The 19,117-nt window shown below is 44.9% G+C and overlaps 1 protein-coding gene across 1 annotated transcript in view; it reads right to left on the bottom strand.

The window, feature by feature from the left end:
• LOC120946695 (alpha-2-macroglobulin-like protein 1) overlaps positions 1-19,117 on the bottom strand; it is a 171,444-nt gene that overhangs the window by 18,381 nt on the left and 133,946 nt on the right. Inside the window, exons 27-31 of the mRNA XM_040361325.1 lie at positions 15,951-16,025; positions 14,085-14,247; positions 9,896-10,101; positions 454-672; positions 252-376 (exon numbers count right to left, since the gene is read on the bottom strand). Of these exons, the coding sequence (XP_040217259.1) occupies positions 252-376; positions 454-672; positions 9,896-10,101; positions 14,085-14,247; positions 15,951-16,025 (788 nt within the window). The remainder of the gene's footprint in view (positions 1-251; positions 377-453; positions 673-9,895; positions 10,102-14,084; positions 14,248-15,950; positions 16,026-19,117) is intronic.

The following is a 19,117-nucleotide window of genomic DNA, read 5'->3' as shown; positions in this document are numbered from 1 at the left end:
TCATCTGGGCGAAGTCCCACATGACACTGCGCCTCTGCATAGGAACGCCTACTCCCGCGGGAGTGAGCACCCGGAAGCCGGGTGGAAAATAGCAATAATACGGTATGTACAGCAATAAAAAAAAAAAAAACAGCATACTGTAAATGTTGGAAGTATGCAGAATGTAATGTTCTATACATGTTTTTAGGGTGAACCTCCGCTTTAATTATGAAATCTTATATGATGCTGAATATAAACAAAGTTTGACTTACTGAGCAGTTATGAGAAGTCCAATTTTTTTCACTGGATCTTGCACACATTTTTTTGGTGTTACTTCAACACTGACTGCAAAGGTGGCCTCATTTCTTACCACTGGGATGTTGAATCTAAGAACCGTCTACAAGGAAAGGATAACGGGATGAGATGATTGGAGAATGGATGGAACAGAAGAAATATATGGGATTTCCCACGTACCTGTACAAAGACACAACCACTTCCTGTAGCAGTCACCGTGTAGTCTCCGGGGATGGTTGGTAGTTTCCTCCTCTGGACGAGAAGTCGGTTATTGTTGTCTACATGGAACTTCTCCAAAAATCCTGTCTTCATGGCAGCAACGGTCACCGTTTTATCTACCTTGTCACTGTATGTAGCCTCTGCATACTTGGCCATAGCCTGAAGAGTCACGACTGTGTCCTATAAGAGAAAATGCCTAGACGTTATCTACAAAGGATATTACAATAGAACAGTTCACCAATATTAACCACTTGAGACCCGCGCTATTGACAAAAGACGTCAACAGCGCGGCTCTCAAGTGCCAAGTGGACGTCTTTTAAAGTGCATTACCCGCGCGCGCGCCTCTGGGGGGTGCGCAGCGGGTAAACACTGTCCCGGCGCATCGCTGAAGAGCCGATGCGTGTACCTGGCGGCCGCGATGTCCGCCGGGTACACGCGATCGTCAGGAACACAGCAGGGAAGTGGAGCTCTGTGTGTAAACACAGAGCTAAACGTGCTGTCAGAGGAGAGGAGACCGATCTGTTTCCCTTGTACATAGGGACACAGCATCGGTTACCTCCCCCAGTCACCCCCCTCCCCCCACACAGTTAGAACACACCCAGGATACACATTTAACCCCTTCCTCACCCCCTAGTGTTAACCCCTTCCCTGCCAGTCACATTTATACAGTAATTAGTGCATTTTTATAGCACTGATCGCTGTATAAATGTGAATGGTCCCAAATTTGTGTCAAAAGTGTCCGATACGTCTGCCGCAATATCGCAGTCCCAATAAAAATCGCAGATCGCCGCCATTACTAGTAAAAAAAAAAATAACAAAAAAAAATCATAATTCTGTTCCCCATTTTGTCGCTTATTTTTGCGTTTTTTTTTTTTTTTTTACAAAAATACGTTGAAAAATACGTATCGGCCTTAACTGAGAAAAAAAATAGTTTTTTTTTTTTAAATTGGGATATTTATTATAGCAACAAGTAAAAAAAAATATATATATTTTTTTAAACTGCCGCTCTTTTTTTGTTTATAGCGCAAAAAATAAAAACTGCAGAGGTGATCAAATACCACCAAAATAAAGCTCTATTTGTGGGGAAAAAAGGACGCCAATTTTGTTTGGGAGCCACGTCGCACGACCGCGCAAATGTCAGTTAAATCAACGCAGTGCCGGAAGCTGAAATTTCGCCTGGGCACGAAGGGGGTTTATGTGCCCAGTAAGCAAGTGGTTAAAGGGGTTGTACAGAGCCATCTTAATAGCATAATGGGCCCCTGGGCAAAGTAATGCTCTGGGGCCCCTACAATGATGACAGTGCAGGTAAACAGACATCAAGTAGGTAGGAGGCAGACGGTCTCCCCTGTGTATCTATCACTCTCAGTACCATCATGGGGCCCCCAGTTTTGGGGCAGCCTGGGCTCAAGGACCAGCTGCTTTGGGGAAAAATAGGGGCCCCCCGTGCAGCTGGGGCCCCTGGGCAGTGCCCAGGTGTGCCCTCTCATTAAGACAGCCTTGGGGTTGTAAACCCTCGCCGTTTTTCACCTTAACCACTTAAAGTGGAGTTCCACCCATAAATATAACATTACATCAGTAGTTTTAAAAAAAATTGTCCTTTAAGAATTTTTTTTTTTAGATGCCTTCAATGTGTTGTTGCTAGGCAGAATAGTTAATCTTCCCTCTTCCTGCACCTAGGTGCTTAAGCTTCCTAACCTACACCGCACAGACTCCTGGGAATGTAGTGGGTGTAACTTTCCAGGATCCTGTGCACTCCCCAGTCTCGAAGAATCATGTGACTTGGACAGTACAGGTGCTGAAACCTGATCTGAAACCTATTACACTGCTTGTGCAGCACTGAGCATGTGCAAGATCTGCAAGGCTGAAATCCAGGAAGTTATACAGTCTGGCTTCATGATGCCCACACTTAAGATGGCCCCAGTCAATTTCTATTTTATAAAGTAACAACCTAACAAAACGGACCTTAGTTTACAGACTAACTTTACTAGAATACATTAAGCTTGTGTATTACAGGGGTATTTATATTTAAAAAGTGAAATTGTGGCCGGAACTCCACTTTAAGGACCTTGCCTGTTTTTCAGATTTGGTGTTTACAAGATTAAAACAGTTTTTTTTTGCTAGAAAATTACTTAAAACCCCCAAACATTATATATATATATATATTTTTTTTTTCTAACACCCAAGAGAATAAAATGGCGGTCATTGCAATACTTTTTGTCACACCGTATTTGCGCAGCGGTCTTACGAGCGCACTTTTTTTGAAAAAAAAAAACACTTTTTTTAATTAAAAAATAAGACAACTGTAAAGTTAGCCCAATTTCTTTTTTTATTTTGTGAAAGATAATGTTACGCTGAGTAAATTGATACCCAACATGTCACGCTTCAAAATTGCGCCCGCTCGTGGAATGGCGTCAAACTTTTTACCTTAAAAATCTCCATAGGCGACATTTAAAAAAATTCTACAGGTTGCATCTTTTGAGTTACAGAGGAGGTCTAGGGCTAGAATTATTGCTCTCGCTCTACCAACCGCGGTGATACTTCACTTGTGTGGTTTGAACACCGTTTTCATATGCGGGCGCTACTCACGTATACGTTCGCTTCTGCACACGAGCTCGTCGGGAAGCTTTAAAACAATTTTTTTTTCTTATTTATTTTTATTTATTTTATAAATTTTTACTCAAAAAAAAAATGGGTCACTTTTATTCCTATTACAAGGAATGTAAACAGCGGTACTATCGGATGTTTTTTCACCTTAATGCATAGGATTCATTAAGGTGAAAAAACATGAACCTTTACAACCCCTTTAAGGTGAAAACCCTTCTTTACTGCAGCAGCGCCCCCCCTTTATACATAGCTGAGCCCTGTAATTCCCGCGAAGGGAACAAGCACACCAGCACCGTGTCTCGTGTTCTGATTGGATAGATTGATAGCAGCACAGTTAATGGCTCCCGCTGCTGTCAATAAAATCCAATGACATGGGGGCTGGGGGCGGAGCCGAGTCCTGCTGTCTGTGTCAACAGACGCAACAGGACATGGGAGCGCACCCGTCCGGGTGTCCTGTCTGAGAGCGCTTCTCCAGCGGGACACTTGAGAAGAGGAGGAGTCAGGAGCGCCGCTGAGGGACCCCGGAAGAGGGGGCAGGTTTGTTTTTTTAAACTGAACCTTTACAATCATTTCAATGTACTGTATATTTCAGTTTTTTGAAACAATATCTGGTTGTCTTTATTAACTCTCTAGATTTTTTTTTTTTTTTATAAAAAGTTCAATTCTGTTTGGCTCAGCTACAAAACAAGATTTAATTTTCAAGTATCAGTGTACAGCATATCAAATACTGGATCTCATAATTGTTACAAAATGGGAAAGGGCTTTTTCTAACAGAAGAAGAATTACATTTTCCTTTAGCCACGGAAACACTTTAAACTAACAAAAGTAACAAAATAACAAAACTAACAAAAGTATGCAATATTAGTGATTCTAGAGGTTAATTTTTTTAAATAAATAAAGATGTAGGCCCAGATTCACAGAGAGCGGGCGCACATTACGCCGCCGTAGCGCAAACAATGTACGCTACCCCAACGCAGCGCAGAGAGGCAAGCATGGAATTCACCAAGCCAGTGCTCCCAACGCTGCGCTGGGTTTCGAAGGCATACGCCGGCGTAGGTGGAAGTGGGCGTGAGCCATGCAAAGGAGGCGTGACCCCATGTAAATGATGGGCCGTGCGCCAAGCAGATACGTATCACGAACTGCGCATGCGCCGAGACGTGGACTCATCCCCCTGCGCATGCTCACAACTACCTCGGAATAACTGCCTAAACTACGCCGGATCACTGCGTACGGCGTGAACGTAACCTACGCCCAGCCAGACACGTCCAACGTAAAATACGCCGGCTTGTGTTCCCTGGTGCAGACCTTTGTATGTCTGCTGCTGGGTTACACCTCCTTTATGGGGAATAACTTTACGCCGGACGTACAACTTACGCTCACTGCGTCGGGCGCACATATGTTCGTGAATCGCCGTATTTCACTCATTTGCATATTTGAATGGCTAATCAATGGGAGCGCCACCATGCGTCCAGCCTAAATGTGCGCCCACCCTACGCCGGCGTAGGCAAGTTACGTTGGCGGGATGAAGCCTGTTTTTAGGCGCATCTTAGTTTGTGGGTCCGGTGTACAGATACGACGGCGCACATTTGCACTTACGTCAGCGTATCTTGTTATACGTCGGCGTAAGTGCTTTGTGAATCTGGGCCGTTATACTTACCTGCTCTGTGCAATGGTTTTGCACAGAGTAGCCCCGAGCCGCCTCTTCTGTGGTCCCTTGCCGACGCTCCCTTTCCAGTGCCCCCATAGCAAGCTGCTCTATAGACATACACACAGCCCGGCTCATCTCCACACTCCTCTCCCTCCTCACCGGATTTGATTGATAGAAGCAGGAGCCAATGCTGCCTCCATGTTTTGTGAGGATAGAGAGAGAAAGGAGAGCACCGCTGGATCGATATTGGGCTCAAGTAAGTATTTAGAGCAGGGGTCTTAAACTGGTAGCCCTCCAGCTGTTACTACAGGTCCCATCATGCCGCTGCCTGTGGGAGTTATGCTTGTAACTGTGATGCCGCGTACACACGACCGTTTTTCGTGATGTGAAAAATGCAATTTTTTTTTTAATGTCATTAAAAACGATCGTGTGTGGACTCCAGAGCATTTTTCACGATGTTAAAAATGGTCATTAAAATTTAGAACATGCTCTAAATTTTTGCGAAGTTTTTAACTACATGCCGACCAGCCGCCGCAGTTCTATGGTGGCAGGTTGGCTCTCCTGCGCGAGAGCACGTCGTATAACGTCAGCTCTCGAAGCGGGTGCTAGAGGCGCACTAGGGGCGCACGTGCCCACCGCCGGGGAAACCCGCGATCGCTCGTTACAGAGCGGGGACCGGGAGCTGTGCGTGTAAACACACATCTCCCGGTCCAGTCAGGGACCATGACACAAATTGGTCGCTGAGAGCTGTCTTAGGAGTCAGGAGGAGGTGTTCACCAGCCTATTCATCCAACTGCGATCAGTATCTTTGTTAACTGTTTGGACAAACAGCCGTGAGGTGAGCTGCTAGCACACTCAGAGGTGTCATCACTGAAGATTTCATTTTTGCACGTTGCATCTTGGGTGGAGGTGTTTCATCTAGACACTGTTCCGTTTTGGAATTACTGGATTTCTAGATCTGACCTTTATTTATGGACAGGACTTTATCACATGTGTGATTTTTGACAGTTTTGCACTTTTTTCCACTTATTTTATACTAGTTTTGGTGTTTGTATATGTAGTAGCAATGTTACTATGTATTTTCACTGTTAAACCTTTACAGGATTCTAGGTGTTTGTTCACTTTCATCTGTAGTGTTCATTTTAGTATCATCAGATACCCCTTTTCTTTCACTGTTTAGTTCACCCACAATCCCTTTATTTCCCATTCCCTTTCACTTCCCCTTCCCATTCCCTCCCCCACAGCGCAGCTACCATACTTCACATAACTCAGAAGAACCCATCTCGGGGTAGGCCTCTCATTTGACTCTTGCTTGGCACCCAACGAGGAGGGAAACATGGAGGATGTGACGACCACCCTGCCCTGGCTACAAGCCAAAACAATTGTGTGTTTTATGCAGGAGTTTTTTGATTAGCCCTGAGACTGTCTGGGGATTTTGGAGCCACTTGACTCTTCTACATTAGGGAGCTCTACCCTTAGTTGGCCATTGGGGGAAGGTGACGTGCTGACGTATGACGTGACAATGCGAGCGGAACGGGCGTTCGAGTAAGCCGGCCGGCTTTACAATATCCTTGCTTTTATCCATCTATTTTTCTGTAAGTAACTTATTTATTAAACTTGGCAATATTTCTACGTACTTCACTATGTGGGCCCATTATTCCTTTTTGGTATACTATCAATGACGGGATATCTGGAGGATCCATAGGGCACCCAAGTCAGCTGCTGGTTCATGCAAAGGCCCTGGCTAGGGTTTATAGCCACAAGTTGGTTACACTTGCCTTCTGGTAAGCCTCCATCCTATTAGGTGTTCTGGTGGTGGTGTTTATCTATCTAAATCACGATTGTATTATTTGCACTCGTTGTTTGCCGTACTTCACTATGTTAGATCCTTATATTTTTAGTTATACCCAACTGTTGGTGACCTACCTGGAGGATCTTCAGTCCATTTGTATCTGCTGCGGTTTCACTTAAAGGCTCTGGCTGGGGTTTACAGCCGAAAGCTGGTTATGTTTGCCTTTTGGTAAGCCTCCATTCTTTAAAGGTGTTTCCATTGGTGGTGGTAATTGAATTTGCACTGTTTTGCTGAACTTTTTATCATCGGGAATTGTTCCCAACGTCCAGGACGCAGGATTTGTTTTCACACAAATATAACTTTTCAATTTTTTGGATTTTTTCCAGTAATTTGAACTTTGCTTCACAATTGGACTAGTATTTTTATATATGCAAGGACTCGCTATTTTCACATATGGTCTTTCATCATTTATTATTATCTTAGGTCTATTATTTTTCACACAGCGCAACTCTAACCTTTTTCCTTTGTATTTCTGGTGTGTATAACACTTTGTTGTTGCAGCTTATGTTATTTTAGTTTTATTATATCCTTTTTTTTTTTAATTGAATACTTTTTTTTATTTTGTAGCTTTTCCTTTCTTTACAAAAAAATAAAACATATTACAAACAAGGATCATCACTTCTACATAAGAAATTACATAGTTACGTGCATTCAAAGTGACATTTATCCTGTTGCCTATATGTATAATATCTTAACCACAATCCCCTCCCCCCACCCCACTCCTATCCCCTTCCCCCCACCCCCCCCCCCCTTGGGGTGCGCCTGTATCGTCTTGTTCCACAAGCAGAAAAGAAGAAAACAGCAGAAAAGAGTCAGAAAGGAACAAAAAAAAAAAAAAAAAAAGGAGTAGGGGAGAGCGAGTCCTATATGGCTTGTTTGTTAATTTTAATTATTTAAAGTTTCCCGTCTTCAGTTAAAGTGGGGAGATATCCAGTTTCAACAAGCTTTTTACTTTTACATCGGGAGGCCTATATGTTTCATCCAAGGTCCCCACACTTTTTCTAATTTTCTGTGATTTCCTTGTTTAATAAATAACACTCTCTCACACTCTATTAGTCTGTTTATTGTTTCAATCCAATGCCTGACACATGGGGGATCCTGTGCCTGCCATCGCTGAGCGATTAATTTACGTGCCTGAAATAGGCCTCTTAGCACCCCCTCTAATGTCCCCTGAGGAAGACTATCGTCTTCCATGTCTCCCAAGAGGCAGGTTCTAGCCCCTAGCACCAATGAGGTTCCAAAAACACCATTGAGCTTATTGATGACCTCAGTCCAATATCTAAAAAGTTTTGGACATCTCCAGAACATATGGACGAGGTCACCTGTAGCGTTACATCTAGGGCAATGGTCGTCCAATTTCCAGCCAAATTGGTGCATTTTTTTTGGGGTGTAATATACTCTGTGCACCAGAAAGAGGTGAGACAGTCTCTGCGCAGGGGCAATAGACACTAATACTCCATTTGCCAAGATTCTGTCCCATCTCTCTTGGGTTATTAACCAGTTCCCGACCCCCGCATGTACATATACGTCCACAATATGGCACGTACAGGCACATGGGCGTACATGTACGTCCTCGCCTATTAGCGGGTGGGGGGTCCGATCGGGACCCCCCCGCTACATGCGGAGGTCGGGTCCGCTCGGGGAGCGATCCGGGACCACGGCGCGGCTATTTGTTTATAGCCGCTCCGTCGCGATCGCTCCCCGGAGCTGAAGAACGAGGAGAGCCGTGTGTAAACACGGCTTCCCCGTGCTTCACTGTGTCGGCGCATCGATCGCGTCATTCCCTTTATAGGGAAGACACGATCGATGATGTCATTCCTACAGCCACACCCCCCAACAGTTGTAAACACATACTAGGTGCACCCTAACTCCTACAGCGCCCCCTGTGGTTAACTCCCAAACTGCAACTGTCATTTTCACAATAAAGAATGCAATTTAAATGCATTTTTTGCTGTGAAAATGACAATGGTCCCAAAAATGTGTCAAAATTGTCCGAAGTGTCCGCCATAATGTCGCAGTCACGAAAAAAATCGCTGATCGCCGCCATTAGTAGTAAAAAAAAAAAAATTAATAAAAATGCAATAAAACTATCCCCTATTTTGTAAACGCTATAAATTTTGCGCAAACCAATCGATAAACGCTTATTGCGATTTTTTTTACTAAAAATAGGTAGAAGAATACGTATCGGCCTAAACTGAGGAAAAAAAATGTTTTTATATATGTTTTTGGGGGATATTTATTACAGCAAAAAGTAAAAAATATTGAATTTTTTTCAAAATTGTCGCTCTATTTTTGTTTATAGCGCAAAAAATAAAAACCGCAGAGGTGATCAAATACCACCAAAAGAAAGCTCTATTTGTGGGGAAAAAAGGACGCCAATTTTGTTTGGGAGCCACGTCGCACGACCGCGCAATTGTCTGTTAAAGCGACACAGTCCCGAACTGTAAAAACCCCTTGGGTCTTTAGGCAGCAATATGGTCCGGGGCTTAAGTGGTTAACCCCAAGTCTCGTTCCCATCTTTCTTTACTCTTTAAGTTGCCCTTTTGACTTATAGTCCTGTCACTCAGATTATTGTATAATTCAGATATCAACCCTTTTGTTGAGGTTTTTTTGGCTAGTTTATTAATGACAGGGGTCTTAGCCATGATTAATGGGAGGGACTTGAACTGGGTCTGAATGGCATGTCTAATCTGGAGGTATTTAAAAAAGGTGTTATTTGGGATGTTAAATTCTAGTTTTAAATCTGAGAACGTCTTTATTGTATCCCCTTTATACAAATGGAGCAGTCTTGTAATCCCCTGTCTTTCCCAGATACCACATTTCTCTACCCCCTCGATTTCTGGTAAGTTTTTATTGTGCCATAGGGGGGCAAATTCAGATATACCACAATAACCCAACAATGTTTTTACTGTCTTCCACACCTTGTTAAGCAAAACAGTAGTCGGGCATTTATACGCAAATGAATTTGCCTCCATGGCTTCTATTAATCCTCTGTGCGGGGCCCCTGTCAACATTATTTTAAAGCGGTCTTCTCCGCAGACCAAGCTCTCGCAGCCTGCAATATGTTGTAATTGAGATGCAAGAAAATAAATTCTTGGGTGCGTTTAAACGACTGGAGACATTATTTCGTGAATTGATGTGGAAAGGTGGGCAGGCAAGAATTGGACTTAAGACCATGCAGCTGCCGGCCGGGGGGGGGGAGGGATAGCGGTTCCGCACCCAAGAATTTATTATATCCTTAGCGCGGTAATTTCCCCCCTTTTTTTTTTACCACATCATGGACACGCTTTTTTTGTTACCTGTGTAGATGAGAAGCCTCCATAGGGGTTCTGGTGTTTGCATAGCCAGTTGACAATCTCTGCAGCTTTTCCCAGATCAGGCTCAGGTTGAGACAGCACAGCAAGTAAGACGTAGGCGGCCATCTCCACCTCTGCAGTTGCAGCTCTGTGCCAGTGTGGGGCATCAGAGGAAGGAGTAGACTCTCGTTCCCAGTGTAGCTGTCCTTCTATAAAAGAGTAAAAAAAAGCTTACACTAATTTAAAATAAATATATGCAAATGAACAGTCTCCCAAACCAAGTTGTATTTGGCTATATTGGACAACCGTATCATTTCTATGTAGCAGTCTTGGACTCTCTCACACAACTGTTCTGGAGAGAGAAAGTGATCAGGTAGGTTACAAAACCTTCTCTGACTGCTATTGTTTGCCTTTAACCACTTCCATACCAGGCACTTACGCACCTTCCTGCCCAAGCCAATTTTCAGCTTTCAGCGCTGTCGCACTTTGAATGACAATTGCGCGGTCATGCTACACTGTACCCAAACAATTTTTTTATCATTTTGTTCCCACAGATAGAGCTTTCTTTTAATGGTATTTGATCACCTCTGCGATTTTTATTTTTTGCGCAACAACTAAAAAAAGACAGAAAATTTTGAAAAAAAAATAAAGTTTTAATTTTTTCTGTTATTTTTTGTGTATAAGTAAGTTTTTTTCTTCGATTACGGGCACTGATATGGCGGCACTGATTAGCAGTGATAGGCGGCACTGATGGGCACTGATAGGCGGCACTGATGGGCAGCACTGATGGACACTGATAGGCGGCACTGATAGGCGGCGCTGGTATGCGGCACTGATGGACACTCATAGGTGGCACTGATGGGCACTCATAGGCGGCACTGGGCACTCATAGGCGACACTGATGGGCACTCATGGGTGGCACAGATGGGCACTGATAGGTGGGCACTGGGCATGGGTGGGCACTAGGCATGGATGGGCACTGAGGGGTGGCACTGATGGACACTGAGGGGTGGCACTGATGGACACTGAGGGGTGGCACTGATGGACACTGAGGGGTGGCACTGATGGCGTTGCTGGGCATCACTTGTGCCCATGTTGCCAGTCAGTGCCCATTTGTGGGCACTGATTGGGCACTGATTGGAATCTTTCTAAATTATTTTTATTTTTCCTGCCCCTTCCCTGGTGGTCCAGTGTGGGCTTCCCTGGTGGTCCAGTGTGGGCATCCGAGGGGGGGCTGCGCTGATAAACAATCAGCGCAAACCCCCCCCTGTCAGGAGAGCCGCCGATCGGCTCTCCTCTACTCGCGAAAGCTCTGCTGTACAGGGAATTATGGCAGGCTGATACTGAGTCAAATTCAAATACTTGCACTAGTTGAACCTAAAAATGCATTTAATGCAAACCTTCATTTATTGCTGTTTTAAACCGGTTCCCGATCGAATCCTGTACATATACGTCGGCAGAATGGCACGGCTGGGCAAAGTAACGTATATTTACGTCACTTTGAAATTCCCCTGCTGTGAGCTCCGTGACCCTGCCCGTGGGACCCGCGGACTCGATGTCTGCCGGTGTCCCGCGATCGGGTCACAGAGCTGCAGAGCGGGGAGAGGCCAGTGTAAACATTCATCTCCCTGCCTAGTGACACTGTCTCTGATCGTCTGTTCCCTCTCATCGGGAACAGCGATCAGTGACGTGTCACTCGTAGCCACGCCCCCTAACAGTTAGAACACATCCCTAGGACACACTTAACCCCTTTGGCGCCACCTAGTGGTTAACCCCTTCACTGCCAGTGTCATTTTCACAGTATCAGTGCATATTTATAGCACTGATCGCTGTAAAAATGACAATGGTCCCAAAAATGTGTCAAAAGTGTCCGATGCGTCCGCCATAATGTCGCAGTCACGATAAAAATCGCTGATCGCCGCCAATACTAGTAAAAAAAAAAATGAAGATAATAAAAATGCAATTAATCTTTCCCCTTTTTTGTAGACGCTATAACTTTTGCGCAAACCAATCAATATACGCTTATTGCAATTTTTTTTACCAAAAATATAGAGGAAGAATATGTATCGGCCTAAACTATGGAAAAAAATGTTTTTTTTTTAATAGATTTTTTGGGGATATTATAGCAAAAAGTCAAAAATATTGGGCCAGATTCTCGTACAGCGGCGTATCTATAGGCGGGCGTAACGTATGCGATTTACGTTACACCTCCGCAACTTGGACGGGCAAGTGCAGTATTCTCAAAGCACTTGCTCCGTTGCGGCGGCGTAGCGTAAATCGGCTGGCGTAAGCCCGCCTAATTCAAATGTGGAACAGGGGGGCGTGTTTTATGTAAAATAACCATGACCCGACGTGATTGACGTTTTTCACGAACGGCGCATGCGCCGTCCGTGGACATATCCCAGTGTGCATTGCTCCAAATACGCCGCAAGGACGTATTGGTTTTGACGTGAACGTAAATTACGTCCAGCTCCATTCACGGACGACTTACGCAAACGACGTATTCAAAATTTGACGCGGGAATGACGTCCATACTTAACATTGGTACGCCGCATGTACGCCTCATATAGCAGGGGTAACTTTACGCCGGGAAAAGCCTAACGTAAACGGAGTAACTTTACTGCGTCGGCTGGGCGTACGCTCGTGAATTCGCGTATCTAGCTGATTTACATATTTCTAGGCGTAAATCAGCGTACACGCCCCTAGCGGGCAGCGTAAATATGCAGTTACGATCCAACGACGTAAGAGACTTACGCCGGTCGGATCTAATAGAAATCTATGCGTAACTGATTCTAAGAATCAGGCGCATAGATACGACGGCACAACTCAGAGATACGACGGCGTATCTGGAGATACGCCGTCGTATCTCCTTTGTGAATCTGGGCCATTGTTTTTTTTTTTCAAAATTGTTGCTCTTTTTTTGTTTATAGCGCAAAAAATAAAAAACGTAGAGGTGATCAAATACCACCAAAAGAAAGCTCTATTTGTGGGGGGGGGAAAGGACGTCAATTTTGTTTTGGGAGCCACGTCGCACGACCGCGCAATTGTCAGTTAAAGTGACGCAGTACCGAATCTCAAAAAATGCTCTGGTCTTTGGCCAGCGAAATGGTCCGTGGCCCGCCGCACGACTATTTACGTCCACAGAATGGCACGTACAGGCAGAAGGACGTATATAAACGTCCTTGCCTTCTAGCGGGTGGGGGGTCCGATCGGGACCCCCTCCGCTGCGTGCGGCGGGCGGATTCCCTCGGGGAGCGATCCGGGACGATCGCTCCCCGGAGCTGAAGAACAGGGAGAGCCGTATGTAAACACGGCTTCCCCGTGCTTCACTGTGGCGGCGTATCGATCGAGTGATAAGGGAGACTCGATCGATGACGTCAGTCCTACAGCCACACCCCCCTACAGTTGTAAACACACACTAGGTGAACACTAAATCCTACAGCACCCCCTGTGGTTAACTCCCAAACTGCAACTGTCATTTTCACAATAAACAATGCAATTTAAATGCATTTTTTGCTGTGAAAATGACAATGGTCCCAAAAATGTGTCAAAATTGTCCGCTATAATGTCGCAGTCACGAAAAAAATCGCGGATCGCCGCCAATAGTAGTAAAAAAAAAAAATTAATAAAAATGCAATAAAACTATCCCCTATTTTGTAAACGCTATAAATTTTGCGCAAACCAATCGATAAACGCTTATTGCGATTTTTTTTACCAAAAATAGGTAGAAGAATACGTATCGGCCTAAACTGTGGAAAAAAAAAATTATATATGTTTTTGGGGGATATTTATTATAGCAAAAAGTAAAAAATATTGAATTTTTTTCAAAATTGTCGCTCTATTTTTGTTTATAGCGCAAAAAATAAAAACCGCAGAGGTGATCAAATACCTCCAAAAGAAAGCTCTATTTGTGGGGAAAAAAGGACGCCAATTTTGTTTGGGAGCCACGTCGCACGACAGCGCAATTGTCTGTTAAAACGACGCAGTGCCGAATCGCAAAACCTGGCCTGGGCATTTAGCTGCCTAAAGGTCCGTGGCTGAAGTGGTTAATATGTTTCCGGAGTTCACATTTATCAATTACTGGTTACTATGAACGTTCCTTTTCTTATGAGCTTCTCCAAATGTATTTATTTATTTACATCAAGTACAGGAGAAAGCAAGTCCATGGTAGAAATACTCCGTCAGTACTCACCTCCTCTCACAGCCTTTTCATCCAGTTTGTCGAATACTATTTTCCTGGACTCCATTTCTCCGCACAAAGTAAAGGTGTAGGCAAGAAGAGCCAAGGTGTACACATTGGTCACATTCACAGCTTCCTTCTGCAGACAGGACACCGCGTCCCTGATCAGAGGGTCCTGGATCAGAAAACAATTTTATTATGTTATTTTTTTATTCGAATGGCCAGCTTGGTTTAGTTCATTTCCTGACATATTTTTTTAAGAATAATCGAATCATCCAAATGTATACCAAGCTATGAAGATGCTGCATGGCTGTACAGATAGCTGATCCAAGCTAAACTCATGTGCGTGCCAACAGAAATGTCCTGACTTGATAAAAAAATGAAACAACCATCTCCATAGTCCTAAAAATGTAAGTTTAAAAAGTAGTTCAACCTCAAGTATTGTCAATGGCTATCATTTAGAATTATACCTGAGAAACTGATACATTTATTAGATGCAATGGTCACTGCGATCAACCACTTGTAGCGAGGTCCCAGGCCTCCTTTAGTCTAATGAGCACAGGTGTCAAACACAAGGCCCGCGGGCCGAATCCGGCCCTCCAGGCCATTTCATGTGACCCTCACCCTCCTCAAGACTCTTACTTTCTGCTTTTAAGCAATGCATCCAGCTTCTTCCCAGCAGCAGCTTAACCACTTAAGGACCGCCTCCTGCACATATACGTCGGCAGAATGTCACGGCTGGGCACAAGCACGTACAGGTACGTCCTCTTTAAGTGCCCAGCCGTGGGTCGCGGGCACGCGCCCGCGACCCGGTCCGAAGCTCCGTGCCGCGGGACCCGCGGACCCGATCGCCGCTGGAGTCCCGCGATCGGTCCCCGGAGCTGAAGAACGGGGAGAGGTGTGGTGCGTGGGTGCGGTGCAGTATAACCATGATTTTCAAGCAGGCAGGGGGCCGCCATCAGGAATTATGGGGCCCCTTACACAGCTGAATTGAGAAGCGGGGGGGGGGGGGCCTTTACAAAAAAAAAGAAGAAATAAAGAATATATATAAAAAAAAAGGGGGGTAACCATCTGGGGCCTTGCGGACCTCCGGGCCCTTTAATAATAAAAATAAAAAATAAAAGAAAGAAAAAATATCTAAAAAAAAGATTTTATTTTTTTATAAAAAAAAAAAAGGGGGGCCCTGGGGATCTTGCGGACCTCTGGGCCCTTTAATAAAAATACAAAATAAAAGAAAGAAAAAAAATATCTAAAAAAAATATTTTTTTTTATTAAAAAAAGGGGGTTGTCATCTGGGGCCCTGGGGATCTCCGGACCCCTAAAAAAAAAAAAAAAAAAAAAAATTGTCCCTTTAATAAAAAATAAAATAAAAGTATAATAATGTTTTTTTTTTTTTTTTTTATAAAATAAATAAAAAAAAGGGGGGGTTAACATCTGGGGCCTTGTGGGCCTCCCGGCCCCTGGGGACCTCCGGGACTTTTTTTTTTTTAAAGGGGGTTGCCATCCGGCCCCTGGGGACCTCCAGGCCCCTTACAGGTGTACTGCCTTTACCCCCCTGATGGCGGCCCTGCAAGCAGGTTACCTCCAGCTTCCCATAGACTTCTATTATGTCCTGATTTTTGGAGTATTTTTTCAAAGCAGACCTGCATGCTGCATCAGAAAATGCACCAAAAATTCAGGATATGATAGAAGTTTATGGGAAAGCACGGGTACCCTGCGCCGCACCTGTGCTGTAGCCAAACCTCAGGGGGGCAGTGTGGAAGAACCATAGGGCCTCACGCATGTTATGGTAGATATGACTAGAAGATGAGCCCCATTGTCCTCTCTAATGTTTCAATATGATATCAACCATAATATTCCCATGATGCCATCTCTTACCTCTACAGATACACCAGACTCCATCAATGAGATTGCTACATAGGCTGATAGAGAAATGTCATCTTCCACTCCTCCCTGGAACATAGAGATTACAACATTGATATTCACAATATAAACAAATCTAAAAATTCATTAAAGGAGTTGTCCCGCGCTCGCCCCGTCATCCTCCTCGAGCCGAAGCCCGGCCGTTTATTGGCTGCAGTGGATGGATGGAAAGCAGCGCAGCCATTGGCTGGCGCTGCTGTCAATCACATCCAATGACGCGGCACGCCAGGGGGCGGGGCCGAGTGATACTATGGCCACCACTGTATCACGGGAGCGCGCCCGCAACAGCTACACACCATGCGAGCTCGTTCGCATGTCTGTGTGTAGTTGCTGCAGGGAGGAGCCGCGACAGCCGCCGAGGAACCCCAGAAGACGTGGATCGGGGCTACTGTGTGCAAAACGAACTGCACAGTGGAGGTAAGTATAACATGTTTGTATGTTTGTTATTTAACCACTTAAGACCCGGACCTTTAGGCAGCTAAAGGACCTAGCCAGCTTTTGCTGGTTTGCACAAAATTTATAGCGTTTACAAAATAAGCGATAGTTTTATTGCATTTTTATTAATTTTTTTTTTTTACTACTAATGGTGGCGATCAGCGATTTGTTTTCGTGACTGCGACTTTATGGCGGACACTTCGGACAATTTTGACACATTTTTGGGACCATTGTCATTTTCACAGCAAAAAATGCATTAAAAGTGCACTGATTACTGTGAAAATGACAATTGCAGTTTGGGAGTTAACCACAAGGGGGCGCTGAAGGGGTTAAGTGTGACCTCATCTGTGTTTCTAACTGCAGGGGGGGTGTGGCTGTAGGTGTGATGTCATCAATTGTGATTCCCTATAAAAGGGAACACACGATCGATGACGGCGCCACAGTGAAGAATGGGGAAGCTGTGTTTACATACGGCTCTCCCCGTTCTTCAGCTCCGAGGACCGATCGCGGGACTCCAGCGGCGATCGGATCCACGGGTCCCGCGGTCACGGTCATGGAGCTTCGGACCCATTCTGCCGACGTATATGTTCAGAAGGCGGTCCTTAAGTGGTTAAAAAAATGTACCGTTGCAATCCCTTTAACCACTTTAAAACCGCACGCCGTCATATGACGTCCAAAAAGGGGATCTGTTATCCCGGGTGGACGTCATATGACGTCCTGTACTTTGTGTGGTGATATCTGAATGATGCCTGCACCTATTCAGATATAATTTTCTTCCGGCGGCGATCCTGCGTACCGTAAGAACAATCATAGCGGCGGTTCTGCCGCTTGATCATTCTTATAGGCGGCGGGAGGGGACATCCCCCCCTCCCGCCGCCATCCGGTGCTTCTCCGGGCTCTCCCGTCCCATCGGGGGCCCGGAGAGATGATCGCCGTCTGCCGGATGTGCGCATAGAGATGATGAGTCATCTCTATGACCGTCGGAGGCCCGGGCGCGATGTGATGACGTCACGCCCGGGTACCCGTAAGTAAACAAACCGCAATTGTGGCTAGTAAGAATGAGATCTGTGATTTTTTTTTCACGATCTCATTCTTTCCAGCCTGGAGGAGAGATGTAACGCTCTTATTGACCCCACATCTCTCCTTAAAGAGGACCTGTCACACACTATTCCTATTACAAGGGATGTTTACATTCCTTGAAAAAAGCGATTGAATTTTTTTTTTTTAAAAAAAGTGTAAAAAAGTAAATAAATAAGTAAAAAAAAAAATTCAAACGCTCCTGTCCCCGGTAGCTTGCGCTCAGAAGCGAACGCACACGTAAGTCCCGCCCACGTATGTAAACGTTGTTCAAACCACACATGTGAGGTGTTGCCGCCTGCGTTAGAGCTGTAACTCTAAACTGGTAACCTGTAAAAATATTAAAGCGTCGCCTATGGAGATTTTTAAGTAATGAAGTTTGGCGCCATTCCATGAGTGTGCGCAATTTTAATGCGTGACGTGTTAGGTATCTATTTACTCGGCGTAACCTCATCTTTCATATTTTACAAAAACATTGGGCTAACTTTACTGTTTTGTTATTTTTTAATTCATGAAACCGTTTTTTTAACAAAAAAAAGGCGTTTGAAAAATGATTGCGCAAATACTGTGCAAGATAAAAAGTTGCAATGACCGTCATTTTATTCCCTAGGGTGTCTGCTAAAAAAAACATATATAATGTTTGGGGGTTCTGATTAATTTTCTAGCAAAAGAATGATGATTTGTACATGTAGGAGAGAAGTGCCAGAATAGGCCCGGTATTGAAGTGGGTTTTAAAGCCCGGTTTTGAAGTGGTTAAAGCGGGAGTTCACCCATTTATTTATTTTTTGACCTTTTCCCCTTAGATTCCTGCTCGTTGTGTCTAGGGGAATCGGCTAGTTGTTTTAAAATATGAGCAGTACTTACCCGTTTTCGAGATGCATCTTCTCCGCCGCTTCCGGGTATGGGTCTTCGGGAGCGGGCGTTCCTTCTTGATTGACAGCCTTCCGAGAGGCTTCCGACGGTCGCATCCATCGCGTCACTCGTAGCCGAAAGAAGCCGAACGACGGTGCGGCTCTATACTGCGCCTGCGCACCGACGTTCGGCTTCTTTCGGAAAATCGTGACGCGATGGATGCGACCGTCGGAAGCCTCTCGGAAGACTGTCAATCAAAATAGGAACGCCCAGTCCCGCAGCCCATACCCGGAAGCGACGGAGAAGATGCATCTTGTAAACCGTAAGTACGGATCATATTTTAAAACAACTAGCCGATTGCCCTAGACAAAACGAGCATCCATCTAAGGGGGAAAAGTATATTGTACGGGTGAACCTCCGCTTTAAGAAGGAAGCAGATCAGGCAGACATGAATCTGGGCTGCAGATCCTCACTCCGAGCCATCGCTTCTCCTCCAGGCCGAACAGGAAGTGGGTCCTGACTGAGACCCCGATTACCCGGGAGTCCTAAGACTCCCTGGCCAATTGGGTCTCAGGAAATGCTTCCTGATTGGCTAGGAGGAGAATGATAATTTGCTATTGTCACACAAGTGGGCAGGCTTGGGGGCGCAATGCTCTGCAAACCCATCCGCCCCGAGCCCACTCTTTTTTAAAGCCAATTAGAGCCTTGGGCTTAAAAACCATTGGAATCCATGCGTCCGGCTCCCCGCATGCAGATTA

This window comes from Rana temporaria, chromosome 8, assembly GCF_905171775.1.
Source record: "Rana temporaria chromosome 8, aRanTem1.1, whole genome shotgun sequence".
Classification (NCBI taxonomy): Eukaryota; Metazoa; Chordata; class Amphibia; order Anura; family Ranidae; genus Rana; species Rana temporaria.
This window is presented reverse-complemented; position numbering and strand designations above follow the sequence as displayed.